Source organism: Globicephala melas, chromosome 5 (assembly GCF_963455315.2).
Source record: "Globicephala melas chromosome 5, mGloMel1.2, whole genome shotgun sequence".
Lineage (NCBI taxonomy): Eukaryota > Metazoa > Chordata > Mammalia > Artiodactyla > Delphinidae > Globicephala > Globicephala melas.
In genome coordinates, this window is record NC_083318.1 from 75486697 (window position 1) to 75510633 (window position 23937).

A 23937-nucleotide genomic window follows, 5' to 3' on the forward strand; every position below is an offset into this window, starting at 1 on the left:
ACTTCCTAAATACTCTGCATTCAATACAGTCAAATTAAAATCTGGAATTCACTAGAGAGTTTTAAAAAATTGTTTCCTACTATCACTATTACCAGCACACTGGGTTCTTAATGTTTTCCAAAAATAATAGCTCCCAGAGCAAAATAAGTCAACTTATCTTCAGTTATCAAAATCCCCTTTGTCACTTATTTAAAAAACAACTCTTCATGCTGAGAATAAAGTGCACAATGAATTATCCATATCTTCTACTGTAATTCATCATTAACACAAAAGTCTTAGGTTTAAATAATACTGACAGAGAACCCTGGAACAGAAGAGTAGTTATGGCTGCCTCTAATACCTACATATATTAATAGATGTTTAATATTTAAACAGTTCTACCTGTTGCACAAGTTCAATGTTAAGACGTTTGCCATGACGTTTGATCTGACTGTCCTTTCGTCCCAAGAAAAATATCTCTCCATCTTTTATAGTCACAAAGTCTCCTGTGGCCCTCATTGTGCCAAGTGGTACTGTCATTTCATCATCAAGAAAACATACTCTATTTCTGCCACCTTCACAAGATATAAACAACAATGTAATTTTAAAAATTCATGGAAAATATAATAAAAACCAAGAAATCAGAACATCTCCAAAAGCTCAGTTACTAAGTTTCAAAGTCTGAATATTTATATAAAAAGGGGGACTCACTTTTAAATGTTATCTTATAAAATTATATACAATAAGAACCTTAGTAAAGTAAGCAAAGGGATGAAACACAATCTAGTTCTAAAAATACATGTGATTAAAAACATTCTTAAAATACTAATAGAATTTTGGCTATAAACAGAAATACAAACAACCAATTTACAGTTTCTAAATTACTTTTATATCTTCTCTTAGAGTATTAGACATTGTTATCTGAAATAATTATGGTAACTAATTAAATGTTTCATGACTGTGAGGATGAGATTAAAAATTACCATCACCGAAAAGAATACTAGACTTAAGAATAATTGAGGAAAGAATAAAATTAATACATCAGATTTTTTTTCTTGGAAAAAAAAAGAAATTATTCCCAATCAACAAATGTAAAACAACCTAAAAATACTTGGCCATTGCCTTCTTGAACTGTGAAACCATTAGTATCTTTGACTTCAACTACTGTTCCAAGCAGTGGAAATCCCAGTTGTACAGGCAAGTCACATCTATGAAAACACAACAACCCAAACCAAATTAAAAATTTTTCATTTGAATAGAATATTTACCAGTGTATTTAAATCACATTGTACCAAATAAAGAAAAAAAAAGTTTTTGTTATAATTCAAAGATTGACAAGAGGAAAAGGTTAGGTGGAAAAGTTATGTTATTCATTGCTGTTTAGTTACGAAAACCTCTAGCAGGATCTGTAGCACCAGTTAAAATAAGAAAGGTTCTGGATTCCCAGCTTAAAATTCTAGATAAAATAGTGTTTATAAAATATTACTCCAGTGCCTATCAAAAATACTATTTGTGTTAAGATACTGGAAAAATAACAGTTTCTACCCTACCCTGAAGTAACTGAAACCCTTACTTCAAAGTAGAGTTAAGAATTTTCTCTGGTATCCTGTAAAAAGTCGCCCAACTTGAGACCTCGGTGATACCATAAACATTAAATATTTGTGTTTTATTGCCTATTCCTCTCCAGCTTTTGAGAACAGTTAATGATGGAAATGCTTCGCCACCAAGGGCCAATACTCGAAGAGAAGTATTGGTTGATAAAACAGTTGACTTGATAAGCTGAGATCCAAATCTTCTAAGCAATGTCGGTGTTGCCTGTAGATACATTAAAAATAAATTATTTCTTTCCCTTCACTTCTTTAAAAAAAAAACAAAAAACAAAAAACCACACTGTAGTGATCAGTCCAAAGCTTAACATTGAGAGCTCACAAGGAAATTAAGGCTGTGTTTACTAAATGGCAAATCATATTTGGAAAACTACTGAAGCAGCATTACCTTTTTAATGTGGACATAAATTTTGCTTCAGTAAAAAACAAGCAAATATTAATTATGTTTCATTATGCAGTTTAGACAAAAAGGTTTAAGGACAAAAATTTATTAAATGAATTTACATTTCCTTTCCCATTATTCCTATGTAGAAAAAGTATATAAAAGTGTTAAGGAAGTGCCTAAGCAAAACAATGAATAAAGATTTTAAAAAACAACTTTATTAAGATAATATAATTGACATACAATAGACTATACATATTTAAAGTGTACAATACAAATTTTGAGATATATTATTGGTGAAACCATCACCACAATCCAGATAATGAACATATCCTTCAACCCTAAAATCACCTATGTACCATTGTAATTCTTCCCTCCAACTGGACCTCTCCTCCAGACAACCACTGATCTATTTTTTGTCACTGATGATCAGCTGGCATTTTCTAGAATTTTATAAAAATGGAATCATACAACATGTATTCTGTTTTGACCTAGCATCTTTTACTCTATGTTCAGTGAAAATACTTTGTGATTCATGTTGTATATATCAATAATTCATTCTTTTTTGTCTTAGTCTGTTCAGGCTGCTATAACAAAATACTGTAGACTGGGTAGGTTATAAACAACAGAAGTTTACTTCTCACAGTTCTTGGAGGATAGAAGTCCAAGACCAGGGTGCCAGCATGGTCCAGTTCTGGTGAGAGCTCTCTTCCAGGTTAGACTTCTTGCTGTGTCCTCACATGGTGGAAGGGGATAGGAAGCTCTGTGGGGTCTTTTTTACAAGGGCACTAAATCCCATTCATGAGGGCTTCACCCTCATGACCTAAGCAGTCCCAAAGGCCCCATATGAATTCTGGGGGGACACAAACACTCAGACCATAGGACTTTTTATTCTATTGTATGGATCAGGACTACCTTTTGAATTTCCATATAAAATTTAGGATCAGCTTGTCAATTTCTCCCCCAAAGAAGTCCATCAGGATTTTGATAGGGGCTGGGTTTAATTTATAGGGAGAACTGCAATCTTGACAATATTGAGACATCCAATCCATAAACATGAAATGTCTCTTCATTTATTTAGCTCTTCAATTTCTATCAACAATGTTCTATAGTTTTCATCGTACAAGCCTTGCTCTTCTTTAAATTTATTCCTATTTTATTATTTTTGATGCTATTGTGAATATAATTATTCTCTTAATTTCATTTTTGGGCTTTTTTTATATAATGTAGAAATATAGTTGATTTTGCATATTGATCTTGTACCCTCCAACCTTGCTGAACTTGTTTATTAGTTCTAGTAGTTCCCCCATGTTGTCTGCAAATAGTTTTACTTCTTCCTGTCCAGTGTGGGTGCTTAATTTCTTTCTTCCTTTTTGCTTTATTGCACTGCCTAGAACAACCAGAATAATGTTGAAAAGAAGTGAAAAAGCAAACATCCTTGCCTTGTTCCCAATCTTAGAGTGAAAGCATTCAGTCTTTTATCCAATTATAATGTTAGCTGTAGTCTTTTTGTAGACATCCTTTATCATGTTGGGGAAGTTCCCTTCTATTCCTAGTTTGTTGACTTTTTTTTATCATTGGCATTGGATTTGCCAAATAATTTTTCTGCATCTGCTGACATAATTATGTGCTTTTTGTTCATTATTCTTTATCTAGTATATAGCATCAGTGGATTTTTGGATGTTAAAGCAAATGTGCATTCCTGGGACAAATCCCACTTAGTCACATTTGATGAAATAAAATTATTTTTAAGGCAGGACAAAAACAATATTTTAACATAAAATTCTCTCTCTGCCCATTTGGGCCCCACTATGCTCGCTTTACGGTGCAATGTGCATCTGCATTATACATTAACCAGACCACCTTAGAAGACACAGAAATACCTGCTACATCGTAAAAAGCAAATTTCTCCTCACACCAACAAGGTAATTCCTTAGAAGATAACATTCCTTTCTTAATCCTGTGATGGGTCACAATGACCCACTACTCGCCTTATATGTGCAGATCTAGACTATGTAAACTATCAATATGTCACTTTGATGTATAACTCTTTGTCTCGAAAATGTATATAACTGTGCTTTGACTTCTAACAGGCAGGAGGGTCCTCAGATCTTTCTGAAAGACTGTCCCTCGGGTTATAATCCTCAGTTTGGCTCAAAGAACATTCTTTGTTTCTTTCTTAGATTGACTAATTAATTTTTCATCAACACATTTTACATTTCCTGAGACTTATTTTGTAGCCTAGCATATGACCTATCCTAGGAAATGTATACTCTGCATTTGGTGGATGGAGTGCTCTACATGTGGAATTTGGTTGATAATGTTATTCAAGTCTTCTTTATTACATGCACACTGATTTCTGTCTAGTTTTTCAATGAATTACTGAAAGTAGGGTACTAAAATTTCAAACCATTGAGTCATCTATTTCTCCTTTCAGTTCTGTCCATTTTTGCTTCATGTATTTGGAACCTCTATTTTCAGGCAGATATCATGTTCTTGATATAACAATATACTTCTTTTTTAAAAATTAATTAATTTTGCACCAGGTCTTAGTTGCAGGAGGCAGGCTCCTTAGTTGCTGCTTGCCGGCTCCTTAGTTGCAGCAGGCGGACTCCTTAGTTGTGACATGAGAACTCTCAGTTGCAGCATGCATGTGGGATCTAGTTCCCTGACCGGGGATCGAACCCGGGTCCCCTGCATTGGGAGCACAGAGTACTAACCACTGCGCCACCAGGGAAGTCCCAGCAATGTACTTCTTGATGTACTGACCACTTTATCATTATGAAATGTTTTGTTGCTGATTTTTTATTTGCTTGTTTATTTCTTTGTTTGTAACTTGCCTGGGCTAAATGTGAATCGTCTCCCCCGTATGGTCACTGATGTCACTGCTCAGTTGGCTTTTAAAATAGGTATTTGGGAACTCCCTGGTGATCTGGTGGTTAAGACTCAGCATCTTCACTGCCGTGGCCCAGGCTCAATCCCTGGTGGGGGAACTAAGATCCCACGAGCTGCATGGTATGACCAAAAAATAAATTAAATTAAATACTTTTTTTTTTGGCCCTTCGCAGTGAGAGCTTGGAATCCTAACCACTGGACCACCAAGGAATTCCTAAAATATTCTTTTTTTTTTGACTGCATCAGGTCTTAGTTGCGGCACACAGGATCTTTCATTGCGGCATGCGGGCTTCTCTCTAGTTTTGGCATGAGGGTTTTTCTCTCTCTAGTTGTGGTGTGCAGGCTCCAAAGTGCGTAGGCTCTGTGGTTTGCGGCACGCAGGTTCTCTAGTTGAAGTGTGCAAGCTCACTAGTTGTGGCGCACGGGCTTAGTTGTCCCGCAGCATGTGAGATCTTAGTTCCCTGACCAGGGATCGAACCTGTGTCCCCGGCATTGTAAGGCGGATTCTTTACCACTGGACCACCAGGGAAGTCCCAAAATACATATTCTTGTTTTCACTTTTAAGTCTTACTTCCTAAGCGTCGCCTCATGTCTGCATAGCTCAGATGTCAACCAGTGACTGGACAGATTGTCTGTATAGATGGATCTGTGTGTGGATAGGGGAGCTCATTCAAAGTTACGTCATTTTCAAGTCTGATCCAGCTTTTATTTTCCATGGGCTCTTTTGTGTCTCTTATGTGCATGCACATAGCCTCAAGGTCAGTCAGGAATGTGCTTGCCCTCCTCACCATAGCAACCTCAGGCTGTTGGAGCTGTAGGCCCTTCTTGCTGGCTAGAATGCCACAGATTCCCTTTTCTAAAGCAAAATTCAGCAGTTTTTAAAAACATAAACATATTTCTGTAAAAAAAAATAAAACAAAAACAAAAAAACATATTTCAGATAGTTATATGCCTTTAGTTGATTTCTAAAGTGTTGAAATGGTTATTTTTGTCAATTTTGTCCAGCTTTATAGTTGCTTTTTGGGAAGAATATCTGCCAATCTCCTCACTTGGCTATAGCCAGAGGTTACATGAATGAAGATTTTAAAATGGCTTCTTTCAATAAAAGCTAAAAGGACAACCTGAATTTTAATTTGGGGAGATTATTTAAGGTCATGGCTTGTCAAAATATTTAAGCAGTAGGATGACCCTATATCCCAGTACGTACTTATTGTTCCAGATTACTATCTGGGAACTTAGTGCTTTCATTCACTCTCAGGATTCCAAGTTTTTGGTAATAAATTACAGTGGTCATCCTATTTATCCTGAAATGATCCTAAATCAAGCTCTTAACTGTTCCACCAAGAGTTTTTTGGGTTTTTTTTTTTTAACAAATTTATTTATTTATTTCTTTGTTTTTATTTTTGGCTGTGTTGGGTCATCACTGCTGTGCGTGGGCTTTCTCTAGTTGCGGTGAGCAGGGGCTACTCTTCGCTGTGGTGCATGGGCTTCTCATTGTCGTGGTTTCTCTTGTTGCAGAGCATGGGCTCTAGGCACACAGGCTTCTGTAGTTGTGGCACGTGAGCTCAGTAGTTGTCACTTGCGGGCTCTTGAGCGCAGGCTCAGTAGTTGTGGCACACGGGCTTAGTTGCTCCGCAGCATGTGGGATCTTCCTGGGCCAGGGCTCGAACCCGTGTCCCTTGCATTGGCAGGCAGATTCTTAACCACTGCGCCACCAGGGAAGCCCCCAAGACTTTTATCATATGGAAAATCTCTTGTCAAAATGACGACTGAATGGTCCTGCTCTCCATTTTCAGTAAAGCAAATCTGAAACATTCTGGCCTAATTTCTAGTGTTAAGGATAATTTCAACTTTGAACTCTACAAATGAATGCACAACTATGAATATTCAGCAAGGTAAAGCATAGTAACACTTTTCGGATACTCATAAACTGAAATCATCAATTTATTGGCACAGGACAACTCAACATCCTTTGCTACCAAATCATCTTAGGCATAGGGAAACAGGACTTAGCAAATAACAGAAAAAAGTGATAGAAAATGTTATAGTTTTCTTCCAGATTGCCTAAGTAAAACTTTATGTAAAAATGAAAAACACTTATGTTGACACTTTGGTAGATAGCAACCTAAGATTTTGCTCTAACTAAAAGGTTTCACTTTTAAAAGGCATCAAGTTTAAATAATATAACTTTGTTACCCAGAGTATGCAAAAAATTCCCAAATATACTTTAGGTTTGTAAGAAACCAAATACTGGCCCTTTCTTCGCAAGAGAAAACTCTTATTCCTGAGATAAAGAGGTTCTTAATTTCCTCAAAAGCTTAGTCCATCTCACTTTGGGGCCTTTCTCTCCCGCAGTAACTCAAGATATTCTATTTTTTCCAATTTTCAAAACTTTAGTAGCATGTATTCTCTTTGAGAGCTTTTAAGATCCTTGCTTAATATCCAATTAGGTTTGGGCAAGGTTATTTGTAAATAAAATCTGTACAAGAAGCTCTTAAAAATATATATATAGGGCTTCCCTGGTGGCGCAGTGGTTGAGAGTCCGCCTGCCGATGCAGGGGAAACAGGTTCGTGCCCTGGTCCGGGAAGATCCCACATGCTGCAGAGCAGCTGGGCCCGTGAGCCATGGCCGCAGGGCCTGCGCGTCCGGAGCCTGTGCTCCGCAATGGGAGAGGCCACGACAGTGAGAGGCCCACGTACCGCAAAAAAAAAATATATATATATATATACATATATATATATCCATGATGACTTACATATTATTTGGTAAGAAATTGACTCTGGAGGGAAAAGATGAACGATGATAATAAAATAAAGCAAAAATTCACTATAAGACATGTGTCTTATACAAAAGAAAGGTTAGCCTGTCAGCTTTTGTGCTTCTCTTCCTTACTCAAACCAAGTCAAATGTGATCTGCTCATAATATTCCAAGTAGATATGTATTGTGAGTTATATAAAATCACAATGAAACTATATGCAAAATTTGCTGTATTTTGGGAACAGAGTTAGTAAATGTGTATCCATTTCTCAGAAGGATCTATGATCCCAGAAAAGTTAAAAAAACCACTGCTAAAGTAAATTTATCTGAGATTGTGTTTTAACATTAAGCAAGGGGTCAGATTTAAAGAGGTATAAGACACTATTAAGGTACTTAGCAAATATTCCCTGAAAAATTATGCTCCTTGAATTTTACAGGAAAATAAAATTGTATTATTATTATTTTTTTTTTTTTTTTGCGGTACGCGGGCCTCTCACTGTTGTGGCCTCTCCCATTGCGGAGCACAGGCTCCGGACGCGCAGGCTCAGCGGCCATGGCTCATGGGCCCAGCCGCTCCGCGGCATGTGGGATCCTCCCGGACCAGGGCACGAACCCGTGTCCCCTGCATCGGCAGGCGGACTCTCAACCACTCTCAACCACCAGGGAAGCCCCTAAAAGTTGTATTATTAAAATCGTGCCCAGATTCATAGAATGATTCACCAAGAGATGAGAATTTATACCACTGATACCTAGCAAAACTGCATTGCTATACTCATTTCATTTATATATAATGGTTTTTTTAATAGGATGAAAAACACATTTCCTAAAAAGAAAGTCAGCATCAAATTTTGTCTCTGGGAAGAAATTTAACATCCTCTCAAGTCTCATTTAAAAAAATTTTCATTTATCATGATATGCATATAATTTTATTAATTCTCTCTAGTTTCATTAACCACTTGCAGTGTTATATCTTAAGGCTAGAGTACAAGTCACATACTTTCACATATATATTTTTTAAATCTTCAAAAATGCCAAACTTAAAAAATACATTTTTTAGGTTAATATAAAACATACCGATGTAAAAATCAGAAAATCTAAATTTCTAAGTCAATTATAACTTAACTTACTTAAAGCAGTTTTTAGTGGGAAACACAATAAACTCAATACTTTAAGACAAGAGAGGCATATCCCAATGGATTTGAGTAAAAGTTCCCTTAGTTATTATAGTATGTACAAAGTGCATAGTAAAAGAATTTTCTAGACAGAATTAACTGATTTTTTTCATTCTCAAACAAATGACATCATCAGGAAGACAGCCCTTGACATTCTAACTAGATTATCATTAATCCATTGTAAAGAGCTACAGGAATATAAAATATTCTCTAACACACTTAAAATATTGAATAATTAAAAACAAAACATTTCATTTGCTACTAAAATGTACCTGTAAAATAGTCACTCTGTGATGGGAAAAGAGAACAGCAGCTAATTTTGATGGGAGCACTTTGACAGAAGTTGGTACAATAAGCAGAGAGGCACCACTTGATAGAGCAACAAATATTTCCACAACAGAAGGATCAAAGGTCAGAGGTGAAGCCAGAAACAAAACATCCTCCTGAGTGATCTCAAAAAGCACCCTAAGGCAAAACAGAATGTAATTATGAGAAATGCCTAACATTTAGTGAACACATATCCTAAAGAAGTATTTATAACCATTAAGTTTCCAGATGTTGGCCAGATTTTTTTTTCTCTTAGATTAACCAAAACGGTGCTATTAATTTTAAAACTCTTCTTTATAAATATAAGGATTAAAAGCCATTTAAAGCAAAGCCACTTTTTACCATGACGTATTTTATCATATGTGATGCCCTTCTGATGCGTCAACTTGACTGGACTGAATTACAGTCCTCAGAATTCCCTTTCTATTGATAGTGTGTTTCCCATTAGGGTAGAAGACAAGGGATATTCTCTCTAGACAGTTGGAGGACAGAAGGCGGACAGCTGTCATTTGACAGCACACACACCTTCTCCCATTTATTCAATCAAACACTAGCTTAGGTGCTGCTGTGAAGGGATTTTGTAGATATGATTAAAGTCCCTGATAAGCTGACTTTAATCAAAAGGGAGGTTATCCTGCGTTGGCTGGATTTACTCAGTTGGAAGGCCTTTAAGAGAGTGTTTAGGCATTCTCTGAAGAGACTCCAAACAGCAGCTGGATCAGCAATTAGCTAGTTCAGCAATTACTCTCCCTTTCCCCTGGATTCTCTTTCCTGACTTGCCTGTGGACAAGCACATGCCTGTGGGATTCCAGTCTGTTCACAATCACCCCTAATTGTCTACCCAATGGACTGCAGTCTTGCTTACCAGCCCCACAAGTGTAAGCCAATTCCTTGTAATAGATCTCTGATATATACTCCCAGTTCTGTTTTTCAGGTAGAATCTTGACTTATTCTATACTACTTATTGAATGATGATTAATAGAGACCTCTGACTCCCTTTTCCCACTATTTGGCATTTTCTCTCAGTAACTCAACAAAGAGCAGAACAGAATATATGTGATAAGGGTATTATAGAGCATGGATGGTCAGCAATGAGCCTATAACACTCTTCAATTTAAAGACACAAAACTCATTCTATCTAAAAGCAGGGATTACCTTAACTTCAAAATATCTTCAAGTATGGTATTGTGGGCACCCACTTGGAACCCCAGGGTTGGTATGAAGATTATTTTAAGCTGAAGACATTTTGGATTCAACAGATGCAGAAAGAAGCCTTCCTGGAGCTTCCCTTTTCTGATTGATAGCAGAAACTTCTGGGGAATGAGACTACCATAAATTCCATCTTCAGGATGACTTTTACTCCCAAAAGTACACCAAGAGTAAACCTACCATAAACCCCCTCTACTGGGGAGTTTTATGGCCCTGACGACAGGATGAAACTACCCTCATATGCATAGGCCAACATTACCACAAAGTTTCTTATCTGCTTTTGTCTTTCCTAAAGAAACCAATTTGTATTTCCCATAGAAGCCTTTCTTCCCTTCCCTTTCCCCTACTAAGTTAGGTAGATAAGCCCCAACTTTAAGCATTTAATGATGGAGTTCAGAACATGCTATCCCAAAATATGCAGCTCTGGTATATTGACCATTTTGAGTTAAATGCACTTGAAAAACTGCAAAACAAAAACACTCTGACCTTCCTGTTTTTCATAAAGGCAGATGAAATTCCCACATGAAAGATGTCCTCCCTATACCAGAAGGAAAGTAATATTCTTAATATCAAGGATGAGACGCTGAAAGCAAGAGAACTCTATACAAAACAGACTTGGTTAAAATAATTCTTATCTTCCTTTAGCCTCCCCACACAGTTTAGTCACTTTTCCACAATTGCCTCTCTTTGTTTAACCTAATATAGTCTTGTCATCTCTTTGGGTCATTCCTTATGAAGGATCCTGTGTCACATAAAACTTGTTATACTTAAATGTATGCTTTTCTTCCATTGACCTTTCTTTTGTCAATCTAATTCTCAGACCTAGCCAAAAAGAACCCTAAGAGGGTAAAAAGTGATGAAATAAAATTTACGTTTTAAGGTGGGAGAAGACAATTTAAACATAAAATTCCCTGTGTCTGTTTGGGTCTCCCCCACCTCTTTTCCAACTGTGCAGCGTGCATCTACATTACACATTAACCAAGCCTCCTCAAAGATGTGAATGCCTCCTCCGCTGTAAAAGATCGTTTATCCCCCCTGTTTTATTTATTTTTGACTGCGTTAGGTCTTCACTGCTGTGCTGCTTTCTCTAGTTGCGGCAAGCGGGGGCTACTTTTTTTTGCGGTGCACGGGCTTCTCATTGCGGTGTTTTCTCTTGTTGTGGAGCACGGGCTCTAGGTACACAGGCTTCAGTAGTTGTGGCACGCAGGCTCAGTAGTTGTGGCACGCAGGCTCTAGAGTGCAGGCTCAGTAGTTGTGGCGCACGGGCTTAGCTGCTCCATGGCACATGGGATCTTCCCGGATCAGGGCTCGAACCCATGTTCCCTGCACTGGCAGGTGGATTCTTAACCACTGTGCCAACAGGGAAGCCCTAAATCTGATTGTAATTTAATCTAATTATATATTTGTGTCTCAGGTAAGCTAAAAAAAATCAATGTACGATAAAAGCTACACTCAAACTTCAATTTTTAATGGACTTATTCTTCACAAATATTGTCTGGTTTCCTAGTTAGAATTCAGGGGAGAACATATAACAGGCTTTCAATAATGCTTGAGCCCTGAAAATCATTTTTTTTGTCTCAATTCTGTGAACAAAGTGGGCAGTGTTAAGCATTCATGGAGAATCTGGAAGTTAAGGAACGTAGCTTAAGAAGTATCCAGTATAGGAAAAGTTAAAAGAGACAGATTTTAAAGAAGAAAGAGATAGCATGGAACAAATATTTGTTGAGCTTACTACTTCTGAGGCTTACGTGCTGTATATCTAACTTATTGTTTCTCATTTTCCCAACCACCCTATGTTGCAGATATGGTTATTACCACCATTTAAAAATGAGGAAAAGGAAATTCAGGGAGGTTAAGTAACTTGTACAAAGTCATAAATATCAACTAAAAAAAATAGTACTTAAATATCATTTTTAAAAGGCTTTACAACTGTATGTTCCTGTTTTAATTTCAACAGAATATCCAAGATATGTAATATTAGAAAAGATGTCCGTCCAACAATTTATTTTAGGAAGGTCAACTGAGAAGAGAATTCAGCAAGAATAATAACTATAGTTCTTTTTTTTTTTTCTTTTTTGGCTGCGTTGGGTCTTTGTTGCTGCGCACAGGCTTTCTCTAGTTGCAGTGAGCAGGCTACTCCTTGTTGTGGTGCACGGGCTTCTCATTGCGGTGGCTTCTCTTGTTGTGGAGTACGGGCTCTAGGTGCAAGGGCTTCAGCAGTTGTGGCTCGTGAGCTCTAGAGCGCAGGCTCAGTAGTTGCGGTGCACGGGCTTAGTTGCTCCGCAGCATGTGGGATCTTCCCGGACCAGGGCTCAAACCCATGTCCCCTGCATTGGCAGGTGGAGTTTAAACCACTGCGCCACCAGGGAAGTCCATGTAGTTCTCTTTAAGATATGATTACAAAAATATATTTAACAAGATAAATAATCTAAACAAATATATAAAAAGGATAAGTTTTGCTGGGCATTCCTTCAGAGTACTATATTAAGTCATCAAGCTCCAGAAGTAAAAGGGGGCTTAAAAAAAGAAGCCACCATAAAATAATAGAAAAGTTCTACTTTTTTTTTCTTTTTTTTACTTTTTTTTTAACTTCACTGAGCTACTTTTCTTGTTTGACTGAAACAAAAGGAGTTTTAAATTTCCACTTCATTTCTGACTCTGCAATCAAACTAGGTAATTGTGCACAAAAAACAAAATAGTTCCTTATAAACTAAAAGCTCACAGGGCTTCCCTGGTGGCGCAGTGGTTGAGAGTCCGCCTGCCGATGCAGGGGACACGGGTTCATGCCCTGGTCCGGGAAGATCCCACGTGCCGTGGAGCGGCTGGGCCCGTGAGCCATGGCCGCTGAGCCTGCGCATCCAGAGCCTGGGCTCCGCAACGGGAGAGGCCACAACAGTGAGAGGCCCACGTACCGCAAAACAAAAAAACAACAACAGAGAAACCCTAAAGGCTCACAAATGCTTATACAACTAAAGACTATATATTTGATGCACAGCTATTCAGCTTTTTTTTCTTTTTTTTTTTTGGCATAATCTAGAAAGATTAGTAAATATTTTAAGGGAAGTTCAATTCCATGTTATCACTACAGAAGATACTATATCTGTCTTTGTAAAATGCCTGTGGGCATAAACAACACAATTCTTCTCACATGTTCTTATAAAACAATAAAGCAAAAGACAAACAACAAATCAAAGTCCCATAATCTGCTTTCAGAGAGTAGCACTGTCACAGCTAAAAAAAACAAAACAAAAAAGGTTTACCCTCACACAGTTTACTGAGTTTACTGCCTATATTAATAGGACTTACTATTTACATTGTCTTCATTAGCACAGTTTTATTATTCTAGGAGATTCTAAACCAAGAAAACAGAAGTTCCATATAACTTTACTGTTCATTAATGAAAACCAAATCATCTCTTTAACAAAAGCATCAAAAACGGTTTACAACCCAAGACTCTCTGAACCTCTTTTCTCAAAAGTTCCTTTGCTATTTCCACCAATCCATCATTGTTATATCACAAACCTTACCCAATCCTTAAATTAAGCCCCTGTATTGAAAGGTCTAGGGACCTCCCTGGTGGTGCAGTGGTTAAGAATCCACCTGCCAGGGACTTCCCTGGTGGTGCAGTGGTTAAGAATCTGCCTGCCAATGCAGGGGACACGGGTTTGATCCCTGGTCTGGGAAGATCCCACATGCCGCGGAGCAACTAAGCCCGTGCACCACAACTACTGAGCCTGTGCTCTAGAGCCCGCGAGCCACAACTGCTGAAGCCCGCGCGCCTAGAGCCTGTGCTCCACAACAAGAGAAGCCACTGCAATGAGAAGCCCACAACCCGCAACTAAGAGTAGCCCCCCTTCGTCGCAATTAGAGAAAGCCTTCACGCAGCAACGAAGACCCAACACAGACAAAAATAAATACATAAATAAAGAATCCACCTGCCAATGCGGGGGACACGGGTTCGAGCCCTGGTCTGGGAAGATCCCACATGCTGTGGAGCAACTAAGCCCATGCACCACAACTACTGAGCCTGTGCTCTAGAGGCTGCGAGCCACAACTACTGAAGCCCACGAGCCACAGCTACTGAAGGCCACGAGCCTAGAGTCCGTGCTCTGCAACAAAAGAAGCCACCGAAATGAGAAGCCCGTGCACCGCAAAGAAGAGCAGCCCCTGCTCCGCTGCAACTAGAGAAAGCCCGTGCACAGCAATGAAGACCCAATGCAGCCAAAAATAAATAAATTAGTTAATTAAAAAAAAAAGATCTACCTTACTTCAAAATCTCAGTAAATCAGATCCTGCCCTTCTCCCTCTGAGACCATCATACTCTTGGAGGTAGGCAGCATTCTCTCCTACCAATGTAAGCAATAAACTCAGCTTTATCTTACTATCAGGTTATTCTGATAATATCTGGGGAGTCAGCTGAAATTTGGTACTTCCTAGCTTGGTGATTTAAGTCCAAATCAAATAGAAAATTTAACATCACTGTTTCAATTTCTAAATTGGATATCTGAACATTTCATCTTTCAGAATCCAATTATTTAGCACTTTGCTTACTTGTGAACCTAAAAGTAAACCAAAAAGCGTTTAATAAGCAAATAGATTTCATTAAGTTCAAGCACAAAATAGCTATCAAGAAATCTGTACACTCTACTCACAAATTAGCCCCTCATCCCTCACTGAGCACATATTTGCTCTCACCTTACAGACAATTCCTGCCTGTTAGGCCCAGTGCCTCTTAGTCAGCTGTCTCTCCCACCTCTCCTAGATTCCAAATCAGCTCCACTCTCCTCAAGTTGCCTGTATCTCCATCCCCACCTCACTTCCCATAACGTTAGCATAGGACATTGCATCCTATTTCTTTCTAAAGTTACAATCCATCAACTTCCTCTAACATTCCTTATTACATAAAGAATTTATGTAACTTATTATCCCTCTTATCCTTTTAAGGCTCTCTAAAGAGCAGAGAGTATTTTAAATATCATCTCCTCCCATCTCAAAGTATCTTACTCCTTTACCATATTCCTACCACTTGATTTTTCTAACCAATCCTCTCTACCAGGTCTTTATGCTCAGCCTACAAGTCTCTCCCATCTAAAAACAAAGACAAAAAAGCTACACCCTCCCAGAATCCTTTCTCTTCTATTAAAACTAGTTTCTAGAAAATAACACTTTACTTTTGTTGTCTCCATTTCCTTATCTCTCATTCTCTTATCTCCAGCCTGTACTGTTCAGCCCTGGGAATTAGAAGTGAAAGCACTAAAGACCAGATTGTCAGGACTTCCCTGGTGGTCCAGCGTTAAAGAATCCGCCTTCTAATGCAGGGGGTGCGGGTTCAATCTCTGGTCAGGGAACTAAGCCTGCACACTTCAACTAGAGAGAAGCCCACACACCACAACTAGAGAGAGAAAACCTGCACACCAGAACTAGAGAGAAGCCACATGAAGAGCCCATGCGCCACAACAAAAGATCCCACACGCCACAATGAAGATCGTGCATGCCACAACTAAGACCCAACGCAGCCAAAAATTTAAATAAATAAATAAATAAATAAAATATTAAAAACAAAACAAAACCAAAAAAAAACAGATTGCCAATTACAATAGATACCTCTGCAGCATTTAACCATTCCTTCCTTCTAGACCTGGGCATCCAATATAGTAGCCACTAGATACATGTGCCTACTGAGCACTAACAATGTGACTGGTCCACATAGAGATGTTTAAGTATAAAATACGTGCTAGATTTTGAAAATAATTAGTATATAAAAAAGAATGTAGGACTTCCCTGGTGGCACAGTTGTTAAGAAACTGCCGCCAGTGCAGTCGACACCAGTTCGATCCCTGATCCAGGAAGATCCCACATGCTGCAGAGCAACCAAGCCCGTGTGCCACAACTACTGAGCCTGCACTCTAGAGCCCACGAGCCACAACTACTGAGCCTGCACGTTCTGCGACAAGAGAAGCCACTGCAACGAGAAGCCCGCTCACGGCAACAAAGAGTAGCCCCCGCTCACTGCAACTAGAGAAAGCCCTTGTGCAGCAACGAAGACCCAACACAGCCAAAAATTTAAAAAATTAAAAAAAAAAAATTGTAAAGTACCTCACTAAATTTTTATATTGATTACATATTAAAATATTTGGGGTATACTGAATAAGATATATTGTTAAAATTAATTTCACTTTTTACTTTTTTTTAATTAATTTATTTTTGGCTGCGTTGGGTCTTCATTGCTGCACACGGGCTTTCTCTAGCTGTGGTGAGCGGGGGCTACTCTTTGTTGCGGTGTGCGGGCTTCGCATTGCGATAGCTTCTCTTGTTGCAGAGCACGGGCTCTAGGCATGCAGGCTCGGTTGTTGTGGCTCGAGGGCTCTAGAGTGCAGGCTCAGTAGTTGTGGCACACGGGCTTAGTTGCTCCGCGGCATGTGGGATCTTCCCGGACCAGGGATCGAACCCATGTCTCCTGCATTGGCAGGTGGATTCTTAATCACTGCGCCACCAGAGAAGTCCCCTTTTTACTTTTTAAATGTGGTTACTAAAAAAATTTTAAGTACATAAAACTTATAATGACATAAAATTACAGATGTGTCCCATGAGGTTTCCATTTCTGTTTCCTCCTCTGATTTTCTAAGCCTACTCCTCTCTGGTTCCCTTCCTCCTCTATTTCCTCCTTTCTTCAAAAGTTGAGAATCTCAACTTTATAGAGATTTCTCATTTCCCATAACAGTAAAACCAACTCAACGATGCTACAAGAGTAAACTTAATGAAATGCAAAATTTTTTAATGGTTCCTTGGATTAAGTTCAAACTTCTCCAACAGAGCACACCAGGTGCCTGCCCCCTCAGGTCATACGACTCCTACCCTCCCACTCTTCAGCTCTGCCCAGTACACTCTAGCAAGCCAAACTCCTTCTTTCTCCCATACCTCTGTAGGTACCTCTGCCAGGAATATGTTTCCTCTCTTCTTACTAATAATTAAGAAGCAAAGCTTCCAGCCATATCATTTGATTGCTGTTTGGCTCCAGGTCTGGATCAAACAGGTAAAGCCCTACTCTGCTAAAGAGAGCTAAAGTTCAGATATAGCTGAAACAAGAGACCCAAGTACTTAGGACTGTCAATTTAGGAACAAGAGTTATAAAGAACAGGTATTTCAAAATTCATTTTTCCCTTTAAATTACAAGTTCTGAAGAAGGATTCTAAGGATAGAACTTACCGAAAGTGCTGGATGTTTGGCACTATACATGCATGAGGGACTCTGACAATCTTAGGTATCCCCGTGGTGCCTGATGTACGGAGAACATAGGCCAAGCAATGCTTTAGCCTCACATCCATGTGCTCTTCTAACTTTTCTTCACTGCTGTTCTCAGAATTCACACTCTTTGTCATTTTTTCTTTTTCATATGTCTCTCTTCTTATGCTATTATTTAGCATCAAGCTCACCTCAACATTTTTCCAGTGAAGTCTGAAGAGTACTAGGTCATTATGTTCTACTGTAAACGTATCATAGTTCAATAACGTTTCATAGGAAGATTTGAATTTCTATGTTAAATGGGGAACAAAGTTTTACAACATTAATATGTTAAAACGCATTCTCTTTTATATAGAATATTAAGTATTCATTTACTCATTCAACATAGCTTTTTTTTTTTTTAAGTACAGCTGACTTTTGAACATGGGTTTGAATTGCACAGGTCCACTTATATCCGAGGTTGGTTGAATCTGCGGATGCGGGTACCAAGGACAACTGTAAAGTTATAGGCGAATTTTCCACTGCGCAGAAGTCACTGCCCCTAACCCCTGAGTTGTTCAAGGGTCAACTGTACTTGCTATATATCCAAGAATAAAAAGATAAATGAGAAACCTCCAAGAGTAAAGTGCGTTGCTTACTTTCAAACTCATCTTTAAAATAGAGACATAAAAACACACAACTGCAGTGCAATGTGGTGTAATAATGAAATATGCTTTAAATGTGAATGAGAACAGGGGATTTCCCTGGTGGTCCAATGGTTAAGACTCCATGCTTCCACTGCAGGGGGCGCAGGTTCGATCCGTGGTCCGGGAACTAAGATCCCACATACTGCGGCACAGCCAAAATCAATCAATCAGTCAATCAAAAAAAAATTAAAAAACATGAATGAGAACAGAGAAGGCTGAACTTAACTTGCCTGGAAGGTCAGAGATTGATTCTTCATATGTAATATTTGTGTGTTATAAGTAGCTATTCTCCAAATAAAGAGGGGTACTTTAAACAAACAAGTCAATACACAGTATCTGACCTGACAAAGCTGGTGTTATGGAGAACAGTAAGCATTCCAATAAGCTGCAGAATTGGGGAAGATGGAGAAGATAAGTAGTGCTGTTGATAGGAGATGAGATGCTAATCCTTAATAACTGTGTACTCAACACCAAGGAGTTTAGACCTTAACCTGTGATGGGATCCAACAGAAAGTGGCAGTAGCACAGACTAGACTTTGCTTGTCAAGGAGAGACTTATATGCAAGACTCTGATAAATGAGAGCCTTTAATGAACCTTTCATAACAATTCAGATATGCTATATGGGCCTGAATGGTCTGTTGCAGCAGAAGTAGAAAGAAAGGGTCTATGAAGAAAGAATCAATAGGACTTGATGACTTTCTGGATAGGGAGTGAGCTTGAGAAGATTGCTGAGTTTCTGGCTCAGTTACTTGGTAGATGGAAATAGATTAATACAGAAGTTTCCTTTGAGTATATCTTTTTAGGTTGATAAGCAGCAGCTTAATGAAGCATAACAAGTTTTCACAATAAAGAAATCAATTTAAACGAGAGGAAAAGATCACAACCCAGGACCAGGAGTTTTCTGTTTGTGTCTGTGTTGTGGTTTTAGGTGTAAGGTGTGGTATATTCTGTAATGTAAAAAAAATTAAGGCCCACATATTCTTAAGACCTAGCTCAAAAACCATCCTCCTCCATTAAAACTGTCCTGTCTCTACTGGGCTACGTATACTTCACTTAGGGCAATATCACACTATGCAGACCTGGGAAGTACTAACCTTTTCTCTCCAACTATATAAGCAACTAGAGGGCAAGAATCATATCTTAGACTGCTTTCACATACCAATGCCCTCCCAAACACCCTGTCTCTAGTGCAGAGTTTCTCAATCTAAACACTACTGACATTCTGGAACAGTTAAATCTTTGTGAGGACTGTCTTATGCATTGTAGGGTTTTTAGCAGCATCCCTGGCCTCTACCCATTAGAAGCCAGTGGCACCCCCTTTCCATCATGACCATAAAAAATATCTCCAGACATTGCAGAATGTTTCCTGGCAGGTAAAATCATGGCCAGCTGAAAACCACTACTCTAGTGGATCATGGGCATACAGTAGATGCTCAATAAATACACTGATTGTTCCTGTGTTAAGTGAAGGAAGAACACTTACACCATCATCAAAATCATGGAACAGGAAGCAAGGTACTTTCTGTGGGGTTTGCTGCTATGTACTCAACTCCTTCCTATATGCAGTTATGAAGAATAGCTTGATATTGACAATTAATTCTCCCACCCACCCACCTTGTCTATAAAAACTTTCACCAAGGTTGTTAAAAAAATGAATATCACATCCTCATTTTAGTCTTTCTAACTTATCAACAAATAACCAATGTGAGGAACAGAAGAGAAAACTGTGGCCAGACACTGATATATGTGTACTTAGAAAATATTTATTAACTAAATTAATACTTTATTGTCTCTTTCTGGAGGCCTTACTCTAATACCCATTATTCTCTAGGAAGTCCTCCATATAATATCTGAAGCTTTTGAATTGTCTTACTGCTATATATTACAGATATAGATGCATACACATATACACAAATAGGTAAAATTCATTTAAGTTACCCCCAATATAAAATGGTTCATATAGGTAATGGGTAATGATAGGCTAAATTGAATATAGTTTCTATAATGTTTTCTCCATGGTAAAACAATATTTTATAAGCAAGAAATGAAGAAATAATAATGAAACATGGGGTACCCTGCTTAACATATAATACCAATTCTTGCCCCTAAAGCAGTGTTTCTTTGCTAGATCTCTGGTTGGCAGTCACTTAAAAATAAAAAAAAGTAATAAATTTAGTTTTCCAGAAAGGTCTGGTTTAAGTGCCAATCTCTTTTGCAAAATCTAAGCTTGGATATAGTTCTTTAATGTTGCTGACCACTGTAAGTTACCATAAATACACCAAGATAAAAGTATCAAGTATTATAAAAGTTTCCTACTATAAAAACAACTTTGGAAAGAGAAAGTAAATTCAAAACAATGCACAATACATTATTATGAGGCTAGAAGATACGTCCATGCCATTGAGCAGTGGTTCTCAGTGGAGCATGTGGGGTGGAGGGTGCCTCCAGGAGACGTTTGGCAATGTCTGAAGACAATTTTGGTTGTTGCAACTAGGGGGTGCTACTGGCAATTATTAGATGAGGCCATGGGGGTTACTAAACATCCCGTAATGTACAGGACACGCCTCACAACAAACACCCAACCCAAAATGTCAGTGCTGAGACCAAGAATTTTGCTGAGTTAGTGAATTTAGAAATCAAGACAGGGGATGGGACCCCTTCAATTGAAAAGTAAATGTAACACATAAAAATACAAACAAACATGGGCTTCCCTGGTGGCGCAGTGGTTGAGAGTCCACCTGCCGATGCAGGGGACACGGGTTCGTGCCCTGGTCCAGGAAGATCCCACATGCCGCAGAGCGGCTAGGCCCATAAGCCATGGCCGCTGAGCCAGCATATCCGGAGCCTGTGCTCCGCAACGAGAGAGGCCACGACAGTGAGGGGCCCACATAACGCAAAAAAAAAAAAAAAAATACAAACAAACAACTTAGATACCCACACTTACATTAATTTGCTGTTTTTCAACAAGGATATACTTTAGATTACATTTTTTCATAAAATGAATTGATAATGCTGGTGGTGAATCTGGATCAATAGGTGCATAAGCAGCAGGGACTTGGAGAATTCTAAAGAAACAAAGTACAGAGTCAGCACAGAATATCTTTTGAAAACAATCTTACCTTAAGATATCAAATTTTTAGTTCTAAAAAATATTACCCTAAAATCCAAGAGGGTAAGTTTATCCCAGGATGGCAGTAGAGACCAATTTCCCGAATTCCTTGAAAGTCACAATGTAACAGCAGAAAATTTGATAATTCTGAAGCAGCGTTAACCACAGTCTTGTAGGTGTAATAAACTGGAGGTTGGTTGTTACACTCATCAAAACATACAGCTATTTTATCCGAATAACGGGAGGCAGCCTGATGCACCAATTCCTGAAGAGTCATTTCACTGAAGTTTATCTGAACATCACTGGTAGCAGAGAGTTCTACCTATTTCCAGAAATGTTAGGGGGACAATGAGTTTTAGGGAGTTTGCTGGGGGGCGGGAAGTAGAGAAAAAATTCTATACAATCACTCCTCACAAAAATAACTACATCAAAGACACACAGTTAAAGAATCTCTGAACTACCAACTGTCTATGGTAACTTTGCTGAGAACAATGAGGTTGAAATTTTGATACAAGCAACCTAACTCCCTGTCAGAGGTGGAAGAAAACTTGAGAGGGGAATGGTATATACATAGATGAGGATGAAACAAGCAGAAATGTAGAATTCTCTCAAAACAGAACACAAAGTAAAAAAGAAATGAATAATAATAAATAATTACCCAAAATAAAAGCAAATTTAAAGTACCACATGCTTAATTTTTTCATTTTTCTTCAGTTGTTACAGATTGATTAAAATAAAGTGGTTACAATCCTGCATGGTAACTTTGAAAAGACTAATGCAAATGAAGTCTGCTTTTAGGAACTGAATTTAGGTGAAAGCAAAACCAACCTCTGATAGAAAGAAGAGAAAAAACCTTTACATCCATCCAGTTTTAGTCCTGTATATAAAAACTGTGCTTATTATTATTATAACACAGCAAGCCACTTTTATAATTGTTAAGAAGTAAGCTCTTCATACTCTAGTTTGATATTTATTTATTTGTTTTTTTGTTTGGTTTGTTTGTTTGGCAGCTTGCAGCATCTTAGTTCCCCGACCAGAGATCCAACCCAGGGCCCCAAGAGCGCCAAGTCCTAACCACTGGACCGCCAGGAAATTCCCTCTAGTTTGATTTTTAAATTGTCAATAAGTTCATTTAAATTTAGACTCTAAATATAGTATTACAACTCAATAAAGTATTGTATCAATACAATATTCTCTGGGCTTCTCAATGCAGATTCTATAAAAAGAAAATCTGGGGCTTCCCTGGTGGCGCAGTGGTTAAGAATCTGCCTGCCAATGCAGGGGACACAGGTTAGAGCCCTGGTCCGGGAAGATCTCACATGCCTCGGAACAACTAAGCCCGTGCGCCACAACTACTGAGCCTGCGTTCTAGAGCCCGCGAGTCACAACTACCGAGCCCGCGCACCACAACTATTGAAGCCTGCATGCCTAGAGCCTGTGCTCTGCAACGAGAAGCCACCGCAATGAGAAGCCCGAGCACCACATCGAAGAGTAGCCCCTGCTCACCGCAACTAGAGAAAGCTCACGCGCAGCAACGAAGACCCAACACAGCCAAAAATAAATAAATAAAATAAAAAAATTTTTTAAAGTTAAAAAAAAGGAAAATCTGAAACAGTATTTCATCAAAGAAACTTTAGGGATGACTGAACAACAACAAAAAAACTTCACAACTCCTAGTATTTCCTTGAAGGTAAAGGTGATTTTTGTTTTCCCGCTGTGAAATTTATTTTCTGGATTTCAAAGCAAATAAGATTTATCAAACAGTCTATTTTAATTATTCAAGTTTTTTATTTGTTTATACTTTTGAACTCATTTCCCTACTGATTCATCCATGTCATTTAATCAATATCAATTACAGAAAATAAAACATTTCTAAAGAGAGCAAAATGAACCAATAACTGCTGACACCCATAAGGTTTGGAAATGCTATGATTTCTAAACACAAAATTTTAAAATATAAAATAACTTTAGTACTTAGTCTTTTCTATAAATACTAGCTCTTTCTGTGATGCACAAGATAAAATTTGTAAGCTTTCCTCATACACACAAATGACCATTACGTAAATATAAGGAAAGCTTTTCATAACATGCACTAAGATTATGGGAATGAGTCCATTCTGCAAGTGCAGAAGGGGACCTTCTGCTTCCCTCTCCCCAAATGAATAACAAATTGCCTATACTACAGAATGTATTATACTAAAGCATTTTAACAAAAAGTTATAGTCTACACGGAAAAAAAAAAAAGCATTGTTTTAATGCAAAAACACATCCAGCAGTTAATTTTCCACAGGAGGACAATCTAATTAATATACTATAATCTAAAATCCCTTGACATCAAAGTAAGGGGCAAGATTATAAAATGGATTAAATTCTTTTTAAAAAAGTCTTTTTTATGACAAATTACAAGATTCGCCCCACATAGCTATACAATTAAGATGTTTTTAAACTTTTAATTGCCAGTTTCCCAGTGGCTGCTATAGAGAATTAAGGCAAAATCTATTCTTGTTGTCTAAGGTTTTCATTTTCATTAACTGAATCATAAATACATTCGCTCCAATAGAGAATTTTA

General features: G+C 38.2%; 2 protein-coding genes across 5 annotated transcripts in view; one reads left to right on the forward strand and one right to left on the reverse strand.

The window, feature by feature from the left end:
* Positions 1–23098, forward strand: part of CRACD (capping protein inhibiting regulator of actin dynamics) — a 313531-nt gene extending 290433 nt beyond the window's left edge. The window contains exon 9 of the mRNA XM_060299387.1: positions 22379–23098. Within this exon, the coding sequence (XP_060155370.1) occupies positions 22379–22476 (98 nt within the window). The 3' untranslated portion in view covers positions 22477–23098. The remainder of the gene's footprint in view (positions 1–22378) is intronic.
* AASDH (aminoadipate-semialdehyde dehydrogenase) overlaps positions 1–23937 on the reverse strand; it is a 38810-nt gene that overhangs the window by 14145 nt on the left and 728 nt on the right. The window contains exons 2-8 of one of the 4 annotated variants that reach the window (XM_030880617.2): positions 21416–21690; positions 21204–21324; positions 17537–17862; positions 9067–9259; positions 1553–1794; positions 1081–1187; positions 382–554 (exon numbers count right to left, since the gene is read on the reverse strand). In XM_030880617.2, coding sequence (XP_030736477.1) covers positions 382–554; positions 1081–1187; positions 1553–1794; positions 9067–9259; positions 17537–17862; positions 21204–21324; positions 21416–21645 — 1392 coding nt within the window. In that variant the 5' untranslated portion in view covers positions 21646–21690. Of the gene's footprint in view, positions 1–381; positions 555–1080; positions 1188–1552; positions 1795–9066; positions 9260–17536; positions 17863–21203; positions 21325–21415; positions 21691–23937 lie in introns of those variants that run through there. The other 3 variants (XM_070045578.1, XM_060299394.1, XM_030880621.2) reach the window with 3 other exon arrangements.